General features: G+C 36.3%; 2 protein-coding genes across 2 annotated transcripts; one reads left to right on the top strand and one right to left on the bottom strand.

Moving 5' to 3' along the window:
• Positions 1-742: 742 nt before the first annotated feature.
• On the top strand, positions 743-3,272 carry LOC131602430 (ubiquitin-conjugating enzyme E2 32). The gene is made up of 5 exons (XM_058874539.1): positions 743-1,015; positions 1,183-1,314; positions 1,541-1,625; positions 2,376-2,539; positions 2,652-3,272. Exons 1-5 carry the CDS (start codon positions 908-910, stop codon positions 3,090-3,092), a joined length of 930 nt encoding a protein of 309 aa, XP_058730522.1. The 5' UTR covers positions 743-907; the 3' UTR covers positions 3,093-3,272.
• A 2,389-nt stretch (positions 3,273-5,661) lies between these two features.
• Positions 5,662-9,684, bottom strand: LOC131631001 (uncharacterized). The gene is made up of 7 exons (XM_058901765.1): positions 9,495-9,684; positions 8,979-9,228; positions 8,055-8,577; positions 6,577-6,674; positions 6,359-6,448; positions 6,153-6,280; positions 5,662-6,035 (listed from the first exon to the last, which is right to left on the bottom strand). The coding sequence occupies exons 1-7, from the start codon at positions 9,500-9,502 to the stop codon at positions 5,891-5,893; spliced, it is 1,242 nt and encodes a 413-aa protein (XP_058757748.1). The 5' UTR covers positions 9,503-9,684; the 3' UTR covers positions 5,662-5,890.
• Positions 9,685-19,145: the final 9,461 nt, after the last annotated feature.

Raw genomic sequence — 19,145 nt, 5'->3', positions numbered from 1 at the left:
AAAAATAAATTAAAAAAAATTTAATTATAATTATAATAAAGATAAATATGTAATATAATTATAATATGGAACATTTTTCCTTCCTCTAAATCCTCCAAAATCAGGGAAAGTAAAAAATAGTTCAAGAGGGAATTTAATTTCCTCCATTTAACTCTCCTCTCTCTCTTAAAATTTGAACCAAACACGTAAATTATTAAAAATCTTCTTTCCTCCCCTCTCGTTTCCTCTCTTCCATTTACCCCAATCAAACATACACTAAAACAAAATTGGATGAAATTGGCTAAAATTATGCATAAATTAACATAAAGAATAAATTATTTTTTGACTGATTTATAAATTTTAATTTAATAAATAAACCAAATTGAGAAACCGGCTCGAAAATATGCTAAATCAACAAAAATGAACTAATTTTTGACTAATTTGTGTACGGGGCTAATCAAGTCAACTTCAGCCAATAAACACATCAGCTCCAAATTATCCAATAAAACAATGACACGTAAGCCAACACACTTCTCATGACGTGTCCATTATCGGAGACACAACCTAACTAACATCCTCTTTCGGATTTGAATTTAGGATTAATCTTGGCCGTTCAAAAAGTTAAACGATTTTGTACTGATGTATTGTTAGCCATTGGATCTTTTTCAAACGGTTCAGATTTACTTAAACGTGTGACGCGTGAAAACTCAACTGCACGTGATTTTAGTCCCTTCTTCTTCTATATAATTTCCGATCCAAAATCTCTCATTTTCTCACCAATTCAGCACAAACACAACCATGAATTATCTATAATCCATTTCTCCGATCACCGTTAATTCACCTGAATCCATTTCTCCGATCACCGTTGATTCACCGGAATTCATCAAATCCCGTCGAATTCGCTGCTTCATAGATCCTATTCTCAACGATGGCGGACAAGTACAACATGAAGAATCCCGCCGTCAAGCGGATTCTCCAAGAGGTCAAAGAAATGCAATCGAACCCTTCCGATGATTTCATGAGCTTACCTCTCGAGGTTCTTTTTACTTTTTTCCGTTTTTACCCCTTCGTTTTAGGGTTTTCTATATTCATTCTGCGATCTCTTGTTATTCAATTTGATTATGATAATCTGAATAGTTAGGTTTATGATTTTGAAGATGAAGTAATTGGAAATGATTTATTGAGGTTTGTGTTTGGTTTCAGGAAAATATATTTGAATGGCAGTTTGCGATTAGGGGACCTGGTGAAACTGAATTTGAAGGTGGGATTTATCATGGAAGGATTCAATTGCCTGCTGAATATCCTTTCAAACCTCCTTCATTTATGTTGTTGACAGTAAGATTTTACTCTCTAGATAGCTCTGTAGCACCAACACCTCTGAAAAATGGTGTCACTCTTTGGTGTTTGTGTCCGACACCGACACTTATGGTTACATTTCATTTATTCATTTTATCAAATTATTGTCATTGATGTATCAGTATCGGTGTCTGTTAATTTGTTTTTGAGCTGTGAATGAAACTCAATTACTATATGCTTATAAATTTCATTGTTATGCTATCAGCCTAATGGTCGTTTTGAGACACAAACTAAGATTTGCTTGAGCATATCAAATCATCACCCTGAGCATTGGCAACCATCATGGAGTGGTGAGTACTTATTTCTACACATGACTCATTACATATGAAGAAATGTGTTTCAACTCTTGTTTGGGAGCTCATTTGTTGGCTTTGTTTCTGATTCTTAGATTACTCGTTTTGGATATAGAAGAATTGCTGAATGATGCATGTTGTTTCTAATTCTTAGCTTTGTTTCAACTTTTTGATTTTGTTGCTCTCCACTAATTAGACTGGCTCAATAATAATAATCTCTGTGTTGGTCAGTCCATACAGAGCTTGCTCTGGTTTTAAATGAGACCCTTGCTAGTGGAAGGTGGGATTGGTCCCCTTGGATTAGTTTGTGTCCCTTGGATTAGTTTGTGTCAAGGCCGGGTACCAAGCTTAAAAAATAAAATAAACTGGCTAAAACATTTGACTGCACGCATCTGTATTGTTTTCTTTATTTTGTTGCGGCTCTTGTCATTTAGAGGGTGTTTGGATATACAACTTATATTAACACATGTAGTGTAAGAGCTTATGTATATGTTGTTTCTAGAGTAGAATAGAAATGAGGAAGAACTCTTCATAAGCTGAAAGCAGTTTATCAAAATGAAATCTCTTTCAAATGCTTTCGTTAGTTAGTACTTACTCCATTTTCATAAGCTCAATATTCCTATTGTCATAAGCTCAAATAAACTCTTTCAAACCCCTCTTAGTATTTACCATAACTATCGGAGAGTCATGCTTTGATGGAAGAAGAATCTCTTTTACCATTTAATTGATATAAATTTCTTATGACAGTTAGGACCGCTCTAGTTGCACTGATTGCGTTCATGCCCACCAGCCCAAATGGTGCCTTAGGCTCATTAGACTACAAAAAAGAAGATAGGCGTGCCTTAGCCATTAAATCTCGTGAAGCATCTCCAAAATTTGGGACTCCTGAACGTCAAAAACTGATTGACGAGGTAAATGTTGCTTATTGTTTTTCCTGTAGTACATGTTTATTGGCAAATTCTTTATGTTTACCTGGATCAATTTTTTACAATACCTTTTACTGAATGTACTTTGTCATCACAGATTCATGAGTATATGCTAAGCAAAGCAAACCCGGTTCCTCAACCTAGCCCTTCACAGGCTTCTGAAGAACCCAAAAACGAAGAGGCCGAGACTCAAGTTACTCTGCCGAATCCTGAGGCTTTACCTGCAGGAGAGGGGATTACAGATGAAGCTGGTGACAGAATAGTTGAAGAACAAGAAGTTCCTGTCAATGCTAATCCTAACCCTGCAGGAGTTGAAGCGACAAATGAGATTCCACCCGAAGTAGTCCCAACCAATCAGTTGCCCCCGAAGTCAGAGGCAAGGGTTCAAAATCTGAAACCAGAGACAAGAGTTCAAAAACCCGATGACCGATTGTTCACACTGGCAGCTATTGGACTTGCTATAGCAATTATGGTTCTTCTGCTGAAGAAATTCATTAAATCTACGGAACATGGAGCAGTTTTCATGAATGAGTCTTAGGTGTTTTCATTTTTCATGTTAGCTCCAATATGAAGATTCTTAGCTCCATGCTGTCGTTAGGAATGTCTTGCAGTTCTATACTCAACTGATATTTTATGACCCTGCTATTGTACTTATGTCATGTAATTATGTATTGATCGACGTCAATAACAAATCGAACATACTATATTGTCTAGAAAAGTTTATAATGTTCTTTTAATGTTTTTGCACATCAATTACTATAAAACTACTTGAGTTTCCAAAGTTTATTTTTCTAATCTCTACATTGCAAATCTGTGACTACAGAATGGAAAAAAATTGTCATACTCTCTCGTTGTCTTTCACATCATATTCTATAAAACCACTTGAATCTCAAGCCAATGTATGAAAAGTTTTACTATGATTATAGCTGTTTTTAATACAAGTGAAATTTATATATTGGATATTTTACTGAAACATAACGATATAAAAATTAATAAGTACTCCCTCCGTCCCAAATTATAAGAGAAAATCACTTTTTAGATTCATTGAATAATTAATGTATCTGGTCTATATATAGACCAGATACATTAATTATTCAATGAATCTAAAAAGTGATTTTCTCTTATAATTTGGGACGGAGGGAGTAGTCTGCTAAAAACTGTCAAAAAAAAGAGTATAAGATCATTCAGTTATTGAGAATTACCCACCAGCTCTTCCACAATTATTGAGAATATAAGATCATTCAGTCAAATTAGGGTAATATAACATCATTCAGTTAAATTAGGGTCAAGCCAACTATAATCTTACATTAAAGGAAGTTTGACTATGAGTTTATACCACAAACTTATCACCACCCAAGTAACTGCAAGATGAGATAAAGACTTTGAATCTCTGACAAACACATACCACTTGAGTTTACTAAGACTTAACGTCTGAAAAGATTATGTCTAGTAGGAATGATATCTTGAAGAAGTTGTCAACCACTTTAGACAGAACCTTATTACATATAAGAGACATAGATTAGTTTTATTTGAGGGTTATCTTCTTGAAGGATAGAGTCAGGATCGATTAGTTTTATTTGAGGGTTATCTTCTTGAAGGCTAGAGTCAGACTATGGTATACTTAACCGTTCTTACCGTAACATCCCCCACAATGGTCCCTCTCCTGGGAGAGAGTGGTGCCATGAGTAACCAAAAACAAGTTAAGAAATAGCTTATGCTCTCAAACAAGTAATCTCTTTCTCCACCTAATGTCCAAAATCCAGACTTCATCCTCCCAAATGGCACAAGGTCCCAACTTATTGGTCTTGAACAAAGATTTGGAAGAGCTTAGGGGGAAAAACTCACAAGTTGGTTGACCTTGTTCAATAACCATCTTAGAAGTAAGGAAAGCATTTTTCATCTTTTTAGACTCACCATTAGCAAATCGTTCAGAATTGGTATCTTGGTCTGAGTCTACGAGGGAGATCCTCTCCCACTAAATAATAGGCTTACTGAAACTACTAGATCTTCCTCTAGTAAGAGAGGAAACAACTTGAATCTCATATCTCACATGATAGATGTCGCGCTAAAGGCCAATGACAATGAAAATCATTCTCCGACATCATTTCCCAAAAAAGATCATATTAACCAGACGAAGATTACAAATACTCAACCCTCTTCTACTCTTAGCTTTACAAACATAAGATCATTTAACTCAAAAATATATTTTAGAAAAAAACCTTTAATATCTCTCCAAAGAAATTCCCTCCAAAATCAAATAATTATCTTTTAAACATTAACTTGACATTTTCAAAAAGGAAATATAAAAAATAGAGAAAGAGTTAAGAAAGACCTTTTTGTCATGAGTATGAGTAACAAACATATAACTCCAAAAAAAAAAAAAAAGCTTCCTAGAAAAAAGACAAAGCAGAGACTCTAAATAGATTAAGAGTCGGGATTAACTATTTAAAAAAAGTCACATGGTTAAATGTATAAAGTTTTCAACTATAACACAATAACACTTGTTTTTAATACGTGGAAATATCATTAATAGGATATCTTAATTGACAATAAAATATCCCTTAAACCAGTTTAGTTGGTAGATGTACAACAATACAATACATAGACATATGGGTTGAATTTGCAACATTTCACTTACCCATTTCATTTTTAAAAGATGAAATTTCAACCATGAACTACTTAAAAAAATGACAATACAAATTTTTTTTTAAGTAGACCATGTCCTTGCTTGGACAACTTAATGTAAGAATAGCCTTCAAAATAACATCTAAAATTTATTTTTCTATATAAATATTTATTCACTCAAATGCTATTGCTTATATTGCTTACAATTCAGATTTATCTAGAAAAAAACTCAACAAGTATCATTCTCAAGTCACACATACAAACAAATATTTTAAGGTATATATTTTTTTCTTTTCAATTATAGTATAAATATTTGATTTTCTTTCATCTATTTCTTTTATTATTTCTCTTTTAATTTTTCATCTTTAAAGTTTATAATTAGTATTAAATTTAAAAAATAAACCCTACCCTTTTTTTTCTAAAGGGCCTAGTGGCTCACTAATAGAGATTTAAATACATAAACTATCTAAATGACCTCTAAATAAATGTACAAAGGGTTTCAATTGCCATGAGATGAAACACAATGAATATACAAACATAACAGAATTGAGCTAAATAGGTCCATTTGGATAACCATTTCTCATATTAAGCACACATATCCTCCTGGCCAACACTTGCAAAAATCAAATCCAACTATTTTCTCATATTTGCTCCACTATTTAATCCATGCATTTCCCATGTCTAAATCTAGTCTTCTACTATTTACAAGGATTAACATGCAACCACAGGTGAGATTTTTTCATGAATTGCCTTGTAACAACCAAGACTACAAAGAGGAAGCTTTGACTTGGAATCCCGATACTTGTAAGCATTAGTGCAGTTTGGACCTGCGCACTTTTCCCTCGGGGGAGGATAACTGAAACAATTCATAACATAATGATTACAGAAATGAAGTTTCTAAGCACCTCAAATAAGACGATTTGTTAGAAGATTAAAACTCCCTACGCTGCAAGTTTAAGTAACAAAACTGTACCTGTTCGGTATTGCTTGGAAGATACTTGGTAGACCCATGTCTTCAGAAAAAGTTACAACAGTTCCATTGGGACCCATAGTCCATCGAACAGTTTGAGATGCTAGATGAAAGGGTTTACTAGATTTTTCCTGCACAACCAACATGTTAGAGCTTATAACTTGAAACAATATGCTAGGAAAAATGTTGGTCATTAATTGTAGCAAGACCTTTGCTAAGTCATCCCTGCGCTTATTCATCTTGTCCTCTTTCTTCTTCTTAGCAGAATCTTGACCAAGTATCTTCTTAATGGCTGCCTCCTGCATAAACACAATGGGAGAATTAATTTATTAACATCATTATCTAGAATATATGTTGCATTGCATCTCAATGGTATACTAAAATCTTAATTCCTATATCTAAGATGATCAAGGAGTCACATGCAAACCTCAGCCTCCTTAGCTGCCTTCTCTGCTTGAATTTTCCGTCTCTTTGCAGCCTCGGTTTTCTTGATTAGCTGCTCCTCTGACAATTTGGCCTTTTTATCTTATTATCAACAAAGAAAATGGAAATGGAGTCAACAAATATTCCTAGAGATATTTATACCATGTCAATCAAGATGACAAGATCTAAGATGATGGTTATTATTTAATAAAATTATGAGACAACACTTAATGCTGAGCTACCAAACAAGGTGGGATGGGGGGAATGCTTCAGATTACATTCTTCGTAAGTTTAGTATCTTTAATTAGATTAGTCTATTTGAAAAGTTGTATTAGCACTTTCAATCCATATTTGTTGGCCTCTTACATCAATCGTACACAAATCATAACTTTAATCATGAAATCTATAAGGTAACTCTGATAGTTTTAAGAATAATTACACCGCTAACCTCATCCTAAAAGTTTTCTGCTTCCACTATTAATTTCAAATTTTTAGATACCATTTAAAGTAATATGCACTACACAAGTTATAACCTATTCATTGTATATCTACTAAATCCAAATAATAACAGTCAATGTTATAATAGGAACAACAAGCCTTTAACATATAGGCGAGATCCATATAGGTGAGGCCGGGAACCTGGATCAGTCAATACTGTAAAATTCCAACATGTATACTATTAGGTCTAACAGGAGACTATTTACACTAAATCTCATCAAATGGCTTGTCCTAAAGTTTTTCTTAATCTCTCTCTTCCTCTAAATATGAGAATGTTCTCCATATTGTCTATTTTCCTCCTCATCGTTGGGTGGGTCTATAGGTCTTCATAACTAGCTCAATCCACCTCAGAAAAGATTCTACCATCTTTCTTACTAAAGAGGCTACACCAAATTCCTCTCTAATGATTGTACTTTTAATCACATCTTCTCTTCCATAACTATAACCACTATCCAGCGTGACATTCAGATCTTTGTGACTCTAAATTTATTTTCTTGCTGGCTTTTAACCATCCAGCATTCAGTTTCATACAACACTATGGTATTATTGCTATGCGGAAAAAAATTCCTTTAAGCTTCAGCTGTATTTTATATTCATATAACATCCAAAGCTTTCACCTATATCACCCATCCCACTTCGATCCAATGGTTTACATCTCCCCCGGCCTCCTCATCACTTTGCATGGACTCAAGGTCCTTTAGACACAAGACTAGTTATATTGTATGTTTTTCTATTTTCTCCTGAGTTAGAATTCTGTTGTCTTTTACTAAACTTGCACTTTGTAAACTCCATACACTTATGCTTGGGGTGAAAACCATGTGTTTTCAAGGTTTGTTGCTATATCTCTCGCTTTTCATTTATCTCTTACCTTGAAACTCTAATTAAAACTTAAAATTATAAAGCAACTAAAAAAGCATCAATGAGTAAATATTAAATCTAAAATAAATAAATTATCACTTTCAGATAATGTGGAAACCAAACAACCTGAGATGTCAATAATGCTTGCAACTGGCCCAGGTAACATATCATTGAAAGAGTCAACTGAACAATTACGATTACTGCGGGTGGATTGGTTTCTTCGTACAACCAAATCAACAGACTCCCTCTTTGGCTTCTTCCCTTCTAATATTGATTCATCACTTGATGTTGGGACTTCTTCCACATAGTCCTGATCCCGATGCTTCTTCTCTAATGCATCTTTACAAATGCCACGCAATGTTGTGCCTCCTTGATTATCTTTATAACGACTAGCTGATCTTTTTGATGAATTGATTTTTTCAAGAAATTGAAGTTCTGCATCTTCACCCTCTTCGTCGCTAAATCCCACACCTAAGGCACATCTCTCAGTAACTGGCTTGCTCTTACGGGCATGTTGTCCAGTTAACTTTCTTTTATGTGAATGATTCTCAGCTGCAAAATAAGATTCAGTTCTTGAGAACTTAACTGATTTTTCCCCAACATCTCTCTTCTTATCAGAAGAACGGGGATCATTAGTATTTGCGTTGTCCTGCATGCATTGTTAACGGAAAGATAAGAAGCTTTAGTGAGTAATAACAAGTTATCAGGAGGAAATATAGTAGCATTAACATATACAGACTAAACATGATATTGAATATTTAGAAGTTGAGCAGTGCTTTCAACACAATCTCTAAAATACTCCTCTGTCCTCTCAACACACTATCTAATTGGTGAGATCCATTAGAATATCAACCAATAAGAAAGTGTGTTGCTAGCATAACTTTTCGAAGTTATACATAGGACACCAGAAGCTGCTTTTGCAAATACTGATTTCGGCTACCAAAAACTGAAGAATCGTAATTCAATTGGCAAATCTATTCAATTCATCTAAACGCATAAGAAAAATCTTTAATGAAAACAACTCACAATATGAACCAAGTGACACATTACCTTAGGGTTTCGACCATCAGAACCAGACTTGGTATGAATAGTATGAGTAACACCCCCAAACTTGAGTTTTAGCTTCTTCAGCTTGTTATTACTTCCTAATCCATCAGAAACAACCACTGTATCTCTCAAACTCTCATTCTCAGCATTTGGTAACCACCCAATGTATCTCTTAAATATTGCATCACAATTAGCCCTAGGTTTGAGTCGCACACTACTTCTTTTCTTCTTCACAGTGAAATCAATCACAAGCCTATAAACATCAAAGATTCTTCCATCAATGAAAATTTCTTCTGTATCTTACGTGACAGAAAATCAGCTTAGAAAAATCACAATTAATTTCAAAGACAGAAAAAAAAATGCAAAACTGAATCAATGCAACTAGAGAACACTGGCAAAATCACGGTGGGGAAAAGAGCTTTTCCGAAACGCGATTATTTTGCGAATCATGATGGAATCACATTCTCGCGCGCGATAAGTATCAAGGAATGAATTTCCGAAAAAAGAAAAGTGAAATACCTGGACATTCTCACTGTTCCCTGTAACCTTCCGTTCACCGGTTAAAACTCGGCCTGTGTTTTCCGGCGAACCTTTCGTTTTCCGGCGACTTCGGTGGGACTCCAATTTGTTTCTAATATAAAGGCAATGTAGTAGCAGCTGCATTTTATCTTTTGTGATTTCATGGAATTGAAGAGTTTTGTTGTTAGGGTTTTTTAATCGTTAAAATGCGTTTTTTTTTTCTTTCAGTAACAAGAGTTTTTTTTTATTAATCTCGAGAGAAATATAAATAAGTTTCAAATTGTTATTATAATAAAAATAAATAAGATACATTGATAATAATTTTTTTTAGGGTTAATACCACTTTTCTCCTGCAATATAGGCGAAATTCGCTTTACCCTTCGTAAACTTTGTTCTCTATTCTCATTTTTGCGGAAGAAAAAAAATTTTACAGGAGAAAAAGCGAAGGGTGGTTTTGTATATTTAACCATTTTTTATTAATAAGTGATTTAAATTTTTTCAAACGCATGTCGTGCATTAATGTTAGAAGAAAAAAGTAGGTTAAAACTTAAAACATGTGGTAATTTAGAGCATAGCATATTGATTTGAGTTCAATTTATATTAATTTATAGCATATTTTAACTAGCGGTGGAAAAACGGACATCGAACTAATTGAATGATAAAAAATTATTAATTTATTTAACAAATGAAAACAAAATAGGTGGATAAATCCGTCGTCCGCCAACTCGCCACCTTGGCGGAGCAGACATGATTTTTATGTTCATTTTATTTGACAGACTTGTCGACCCTGCTTTCTTTTTGACGGGTTTAACGCGGGACAAGCGCGGAGCAGACACCCGTTTTACCACCCTTTTTGTTAGAACATGAAATGTTGTGATCAATATTTCTAGTTTTGATGATAACATTATATATGAATTTTGTATAAGACAGTGTGGTACTCTAATTATTCACGTTTTCCATTTCAGGAAAAGTCTAAAAGAGTGTGCACTAAATCATCATTCAGAAGATCTAACCCAGAAGATCTGGATGGCTTCATCAGAAGATGGTCTTGAGAAAATCAGAACATGATCTAGAAGGCATCAGAAGATGGCAATCAAAAGCAAAGCTCTAAAGATCTGATGGTATCACGCTACAAAGAACTTCCAAAGTCAGATGACTGAAGTTGCATCTGCACCAACGCTGAAGACTCTGATATTCAAACGTAATTCTAATAGTCTGAATCCAGAAGCAAGTACAAGATGAAAAAGCTACAACGTCAAATCTGTCTGACTGACAAAAGGAAAGTTAGAAGCTACAAAAGGCAAAGTCAACAAAAGCAGTTGAAGCATGACTTGAGGTAGTTGACAAAAGAGGGAAACATTAAATGCAGCAGTGTATTATTTACGCAAAGCATTTAATGCTACTCAACGGTCACTTTTCTAATTGCCTATAAAAGAGAAGTTCTGGATGCTGAAGAAAATATACATGCTAAGAGACCTTACGCTGGCAAATTGATTATTAACTTTATCACATAAATAGCAAATAAACTTCATCTTCAAACTCACAAATCTTGTAATATCTTAGTGAGTGTTAGAACTTAATCTTGAGAGAAAAATCACTTGGTGATTATAGCTTATTAAGAAGCACATTAAACTCTTGTAATATTGTTTACTTTTGTAAAAAGAAATTCCTAGAGTGATCAAGTTGTGATCTGTATACTCTAGAAGACTTAGAAGTTGTCTAAGTGGAAAACCATTGTAATCAAGGCTGATTAGTGGATTAAATCCTCAGTTGAGGTAAATCACTCTGTAAGGGGTGGACTGGAGTAGTTTGATTAACAACGAACTAGGATAAAAATATCTGTGTGATTATTTGTTATCTGCCATTTTTAGAAACAACCCATATTCAATCCCCCCTTTCTAAGTGTTTTTCAGTCCTTCAATTGGCATCAGAGCGTCAGTTCTAGATGCAAACACTTAACAGTGTTAGAGAAAAGATTCAGGAAGAAAAACACATTATGGCAGCTCCTACTCCACTACCAATTAATATTGAACAAAGCAACAATGGTAACTCTAGCTTTAATGGATTCAATAGACCACCCGTCTTTGATGGTGAGAACTTTAAATATTGGAAAGATAGACTTGAAAGTTACTTTCTATGCCAAGACGGTGATCTATGAGATTTAGTGTTGGATGGTTACACACATCCAGTAACTACTCGTGAAGTCAAGATTACTAGACAAGCTATGAGTGATGAGCAAAAGAAAGAGTTCAAGAATCATCACAAAGCAAGGACTATATTGTTAAATGCTATTTCACATGCTGAGTATGAGAAAATCACAAACAGGGAAACTGCTCATGATATTTTTGAATCTCTAAAGATGACTCATGAAGGAAATACACAAGTCAAGGAGACAAAAGCTCTGGCTCTCATCCAGAAGTATGAAGCATTCAGAATGGAAGATGATGAAAATATTGAAGCAATGTTTTCCAGATTTCAGACTCTGACTGCTGGGTTAAGAGTTCTTGACAAAGGATACACAAAGGTTGATCATGTTAAGAAGATAATCAGAAGTCTACCCAGAAGATGGAGACCAATGATTACAACATTCAAGATTGCAAAGAATTTGAATGAAGTATCTCTTGAGGAGCTTATAAGTGCTCTAAGGAGTCATGAGATTGAGCTTGATGCAAATGAGCCTCAGAAGAAAGGTAAGTCTATTGCTTTAAAATCTAAAAATAAACATTGTGCTAACGCTTTTCAGGCAGAAGAAGAAGGATCTGACGAATCAGAGTCAGAAGAAGAAGATGAATTGTCTCTCTTATCCAAAAGGGTGAATCAACTCTGGAAGAGCAAGCAGAGAAGATTCAAGAACTTCAAGAAACCAGAAAAGGGAGAATCTTCTAAACACATAAGATCTGGCAAGAAGAAGGTAGTGTGCTATGAATGCAAAGAACTTGGACACTACAAGAATGAATGTCCTAAGCTTCAGAGGGAAAAGCCAAGAAAGAAGTTTGAAAAGAAGAAAGACATGATGGCTACATGGGATGAATCTGATTCATCTGATCAAGAGTCAGACTCTGAAGATGAGCAAGCCAACATAGCACTCATGGCAACAGTTGATGCTGAAGAAGAATCTACTTCTGATTCAGACTCTAAAGAGGTGTTTTTTGAACTCACTAGAGATGACTTAGTTTCTAGCTTATCATAACTTTCGGAAGTCAAGAGTAAACTTAGTCTCAAATACAAAAAGCTACAAAAGTCTTTTGCATCTGAAACTAAGAGATTTGAAATAGAAAACTTTGAACTAAAAGAAAAAGTTTTAAAATCAACTAAAGATGTTGAAGCTTTGAAAACATCTTCAAATTCAGACACGTATATTCCAAGCACTAACAATATTCTGAAAGAATATGACTTGAGCTTCAAAAAGTTCTTATCTAGAGGTATAGGCAGAAGTCGGTTAGCATCTATGATTTACGGTGTTAGTGGAAACAAAAGAATAGGTATAGGTTTTGAGGGAGAAATTCCATATAAACTAGAACCTGTTGATGAAATGATTATTAAATATAAACCTTTGTATGAACAGTTTAAGTATGGTCATTCTCATGATATCAAACACACATCACACTCTAAAAGTTTCCATATCACATGTAACACCCTTCTAAACCCCGCGGAAAATTTTTCAAAAATCAGAGTAAAACATGAGGAAAGGCATTACAACTCCAATAAAATAAATAAACATTCATGTCATGCCATATAAGGAACGATAAACCAAAATTATTCAGGTAGCATGTTAACACAGCGGAATATTCTTAACAACTGAATAATCAAACAACCGGAGTCATAGACTCATAATTCAACCATAAACCATAAACAAAACAGAAGTTTATCAGCCAACTCTAAAATAACGTTCCCGGTGTTACACGACCAGAGCATGACACAGACCCAACTGACTCTAACGAACTACTTGACGAGCTAATCCTCACCAAGTACACAAGCTACTCCTCAATCTGAAAAATAACAACAGTAAGGGTGAGTTTCATTCACATTAACAAATGTTATAGGAATATAAACAATTACAACTTCATCCATACATTATTCACCCAAATCAATTATATTCAGATAGCATAGCAACATTTATCAAATACAGTCATTATTACCAAAATACACGCAAATTGCAACATTGGACAACTTCCATTCATGTTACAATTATACACAACAACCTAATGCAATGCAACTAAATGCATGTGGTACCAATCATGGGATAACCCATCTCACCGATCCACTACCATAAAGATTCGGCTACTTCTCTCACTAATTCCGCACAATGGGAATTAGCTACCGCTGTCCCACCACCATAAAGGATACAGCCCACAACATGATTATGAAATGCATGCATCAACCACGACATGCTCATCATTAATATCCACCAACAATTCATAATCATTCATGTCACAACATACAAGCATAATAATATCACAACCATTTGATATTCACCAAACACAATCCACAAAACCAACAAAATGATTTTTAAATTATAATCCCCTAATATACACCATTAAATAGGGAAATAATTCATCTACAAGGCCCTCGAAACGGCGTGCAAAAAGGATTAACGGTTTAGAAGTTACGGATTTTTAAAATAAGTATTTTTCCAAAAAGCTTCAGTGGTAACCGGTTACTCCAATTCAAGTAACCGGTTACTACCTTACGGAGTAACCAACAAGTCTATTCGTAACAGCGGTAACCGGTTACTTCAAAACCAGTAACCGGTTACTGCCTCCCAGCAGAACCACAGAACACAAATTCCAACAGTGGTAACCGGTTACCCCAACTCAAGTAACCGGTTACTTCACAACGAATAGGCCATCTCAGTGACGTAACCTCAGGTAATCGGTTACCACTCCCCAGGTAACCGGTTACCTCGTACCAGAAACCCCAAAACTCCATTTTTCAGCACCTGCATCAATTCCAATCCATACCAGAACGTACCACAACGTATTGCAACATCAAACAGCACCAACAAACACGAAAATACACATTTACACATACTTCTAATCATGCTTTAACATCATTATTCAACACCAATCATCATTCACAACATAAATTGAACAAAAGTTCTATAAACCCCAAAACCCCAAACACCGACACATAATCCAATTCAGAATCCTAACATACGAATTCAATTGAATCATTCATAATACCCATAATAGAGGTTAATGAGAAGAATCCCCCCTTACCTCGATGTCGACTTCTTGGATGTTCTTTCTCTTCGCACTTTCTCTTCTCCCAATTTCACGTTCAACTCTTTCTTCTCCCTTTTTGGCTCTCCTTTCATAAAATACTTCTCTTTTCTATTTTATGAAAATATAACTTTATTTTAGAAAAAGGGCTTTACAACTGACACCCCCCAACTGCTACTAGCAACACTGGCCCATTAGCCTTATTTCATCCATATTTCCCAAATAATCCAATTAATTCTAATATTTAATAAAAAAAAATTAATTAAATTAAATAAAGAATTTTATGGGGTGTTACAACCCTCCCCCACTAGAAAAGTTTTCGTCCTCGAAAACATACCTTAGGCAAAGAGTTCCGGGTAGGAGTCCTTCATCTGGCTCTCCAATTCCCATGTGACATTTCCACCGGCTGGTCCTCCCCAAGCTACTCTGACCAACGTTATCTCCTTGCCACGCAATTGTTTCACCTTCTGATCCTCAATCCTCATAGGCAAAGCTTCAACTGTCAGATTATCCTTTACCTGTACGTCATCCACTTGGATCACATGAGATGGATCAGAAATGTATTTCCTCAACTGCGATACATGGAATACATCATGCAGATTCACAAGTGTCGGTGGCAACGCAATGCGATACGCCACCTCTCCCACTCTTTCTGAAATCTGAAACGGACCAATAAAACGTGGAGTCAACTTCCTTGACTTTAGAGCTCGTCCGATACCAGTCATAGGAGTAACTCTCATAAACACATGATCTCCTTCTTGAAACTCAAGTGTTCTCCGCCTCTTGTCATGATAACTCTTCTGACGACTTTGAGAAGCCTTCATCTTCTCTTGAATCATCTTAATCTTTTTCGTCGTTTCTTGAACAATCTCCGGTCCAATCACCGCACTTTCGCCAGATTCATACCAACATAAAGGCGTTCTACACCTCCGACCATACAAAGCTTCAAACGGAGCCATACCAATGCTCGAGTGAAAACTATTATTGTAGGTAAATTCGATCAAGGGTAGATAACTATCCCAAGTACCACCTCTTTCCAACACACAAGCACGCAATAAATCCTCTAGCGATTGGATAGTTCTTTCCATCTGTCCATCCGTCTGCGGATGATAAGCAGAACTCAATCTCAGCTTAGTACCCAAAGCCTTCTGCAACCCTTCCCAAAATTTGGATGTAAACCTTGGATCTCTATCTGACACGATACTCGAAGGAATACCATGTAAACTCACTATCTTCTCAATGTACAATTGAGCCAGTTTCTCCATTGGGTAATCCATTCTCATTGGTATAAATTGAGCAGACTTTGTCAACCTATCCACTATGACCCAAATGGCTTCATAGTTCTTCACCGTCCTCGGCAACCCAGAAACAAAATCCATAGATATACTATCCCACTTCCATTCCGGAATAAATAACGGTTGCATAGCTCCATATGGTTTCTGATGCTCAATCTTCGATTTCTGGCAAGTTAAACAAGCATAGACAAATTCAGCTATTTCCTTTTTCATTCCAGGCCACCAAAACAACTTCTTTAAATCATGATACATCTTGGTAGCACCAGGATGTATACTCAATCCACTACGATGTCCTTCTTCGAGAATACTCTTCCTCAATTCGGAAACATTAGGAACACAAACACGATTACCAAACCTTATAATACCATTCTCGTCGATTCTGAATTCACCTCCCTTGCCTTGGTTAATTAGAGTCAATTTATCCACTAACTCTACATCAGCTTTTTGACCCTCTCGAATCTCTTCCAGAATACCACTAGTCAGCTTCAGCATGCCCAACTTAACACTGACAGGAGTGCCTTCGCATACTAAACTCAAATCTCTAAATTGTTCAATTAAATCCAATTCTCTCGCCATAAGCATAGACATATGCAAGGACTTCCTACTCAAAGCATCGGCAACCACGTTTGCTTTACCCGGATGGTAATTTAGTCCAAAATCGTAATCCTTGAGGAACTCTAACCATCTCCTTTGCCTCATATTCAGCTCTTTTTGATCAAAGAGATACTTCAGGCTCTTGTGATCACTAAACACTTCAAACCTCGAACCATACAGATAGTGTCTCCACAATTTCAACACAAATACCACTGCTGCCAACTCTAAGTCATGAGTCGGATAGTTTCTCTCATGTACTTTGAGTTGCCTCGACGCATACGCGACTACCTGTTGATTTTGCATTAGTACACCTCCTAATCCCAACAATGAAGCGTCACAATATACAACAAAAGATTCCGCCGGATTCGGCAAAATCAAGATCGGCGCACTAGTTAACCTCCTCTTCAATTCTTGAAATCCTTCTTCACATTTCGAATCCCAGATGAATGCTTGACCCTTCCTAGTCAACTTAGTTAATGGTAACGCTAACTTCGAGAAACCTTCAATGAACTTTCTATAGTAACCCGCAAAACCAAGGAAACTACGGATTTCGGAAACTGACTTCGGAGCTTCCCATTGAGACACTGCTTCTACTTTCGTTGGGTCAACGGCAATACCATCTTTAGAAATTACATGCCCAAGAAAGCTTACTTCACTTAGCCAGAACTCACACTTTGACAGTTTCGCATAAAGTTTCTTTTCCTTCAATAGTTCTAATACCACCCTCAGATGCTCTGCATGTTCTTCTTCGCTCTTAGAATATATTAGTATATCATCGATAAATACCACCACAAACTGATCCAGATAAGGATGGAAGATCCTATTCATATACTCCATGAAAACCCCCGGCGCATTAGTTACTCCAAATGGCATCACTGTATACTCGTAATGACCATACCTCGTTCTAAATGCCGTTTTCTGAATATCGTCCGTCTTCACCCGAATCTGATGATATCCCGACCTCAAGTCAATTTTGCTAAACACACTCGCACCAACCAGTTGATCCATCAAATCATCAATCCTCGGTAATGGATACCGATTCTTGATAGTAACTTTATTCAGCTGTCTATAATCCACACACAGTCTCATAGAGCCTTCTTTCTTCTTTACCAACAACACCGGCGCACCCCACGGCGACACACTAGGACGAATGAATTCTTTTTCCAGTAACTCTTCCAGTTGACCCTTCAATTCTGCTAATTCAGATGCCGACATACGATACGGCGCCATCGACACAGGACTAGTTCCAGGAACTAACTCAATAGCAAATTCTACCTCCCTCTCTGGCGGTAACTCTCTTACATCTTCTGGAAAAACTTCTGGGAATTCACATACTACTGGTAAATCACTACTCACCGCTTTCTTCTTCACTTCCATGGATGCAATCAACATAAACACGGCAGCCCCGTCCTTCATGGCTTCATCCACTTGTCTAGCAGTCATTGCTAAATCCTCGACACTGACATCTTCAGGAAAAATAACTGTCTTCGTGAAACAGTTGATATGAACCCGATTAAATTGCAACCAATTCATACCCAGGATGACATCAAGTTGTTCCAACGGAATGCATACTAAGTCCATTCCGAACTCTCTACCAAAAATATCAATTGGACAGTTCAAACAGGCAAACGAAGTAGTCACTGAACCCGACGCAGGAGTGTCAATGATCATACTTCCATGAATATCAGATATTTCCAAGTTCAGACGTTTAGCACAATCCAATGAAATAAACGAGTGAGTTGCTCCAGTATCTATTATTGCAATTAAAGGAGTGCCATGGATAAAACACGTACCTTTAATCAATCGATCCTCTGGAGTAGTCTCTGAACCTGATAAAGCAAAAACTTTACCCCCAGTTTGATTCTTCTTCGGCTTAGGACACTGTGGACTAATATGGCCCTCTTCACCACAGTTATAACAAGTCACAGTCCTTCCTTTGCAGTCAACAGCAATGTGACCTGCTTTACCACACCGGTAGCACTTCTTCTCTTCACTTTTGCACTCATGAACACGATGTCCCAGTTCCCCACACTTAAAGCACTTAACAGGGGCACTAGAGTCTCCCCCACTAGGCTTCTTCCAACTTCCAGCTTTATAATTACCTCTACCATATGGTTTACCACGGTCCATCGGCTTCTTCCCTTTCTTGTCAACTAACTCACGGGAGTGAGATGACTTCAGCTTCAGGTTATCCTCTTCATAGATTCTACTACAATCTACCAAATCAGCAAACCGACGAATCCTTTGGTACCTGATTCCCTGCTTAATTTCATCACGGAGACCATTCTCGAACTTAACACATTTCGAAAATTCGCTCGCTTCATCATTGTTATAGTGGACATAGTACTTGGCCAGCTCAACAAACTTTGAAGCATATTCCGGTACCGTCATGTTACCTTGTGTCAGCTCCAAAAACTCAACTTCCTTCTTGCCCCGAATATCCTCAGGAAAGTACCTCATCAGGAGTTCTTGCCTGAATACAGCCCAAGAAATCGTTACACCTGCAGATTCGAGTTCATCCCTGCTAGCCATCCACCAAT

This window comes from Vicia villosa, linkage group LG1, assembly GCF_029867415.1.
Source record: "Vicia villosa cultivar HV-30 ecotype Madison, WI linkage group LG1, Vvil1.0, whole genome shotgun sequence".
Lineage (NCBI taxonomy): Eukaryota > Viridiplantae > Streptophyta > Magnoliopsida > Fabales > Fabaceae > Vicia > Vicia villosa.
Note: the sequence above shows the minus strand (reverse complement) of the source record. Positions and strands in the feature narration are given on the sequence as shown.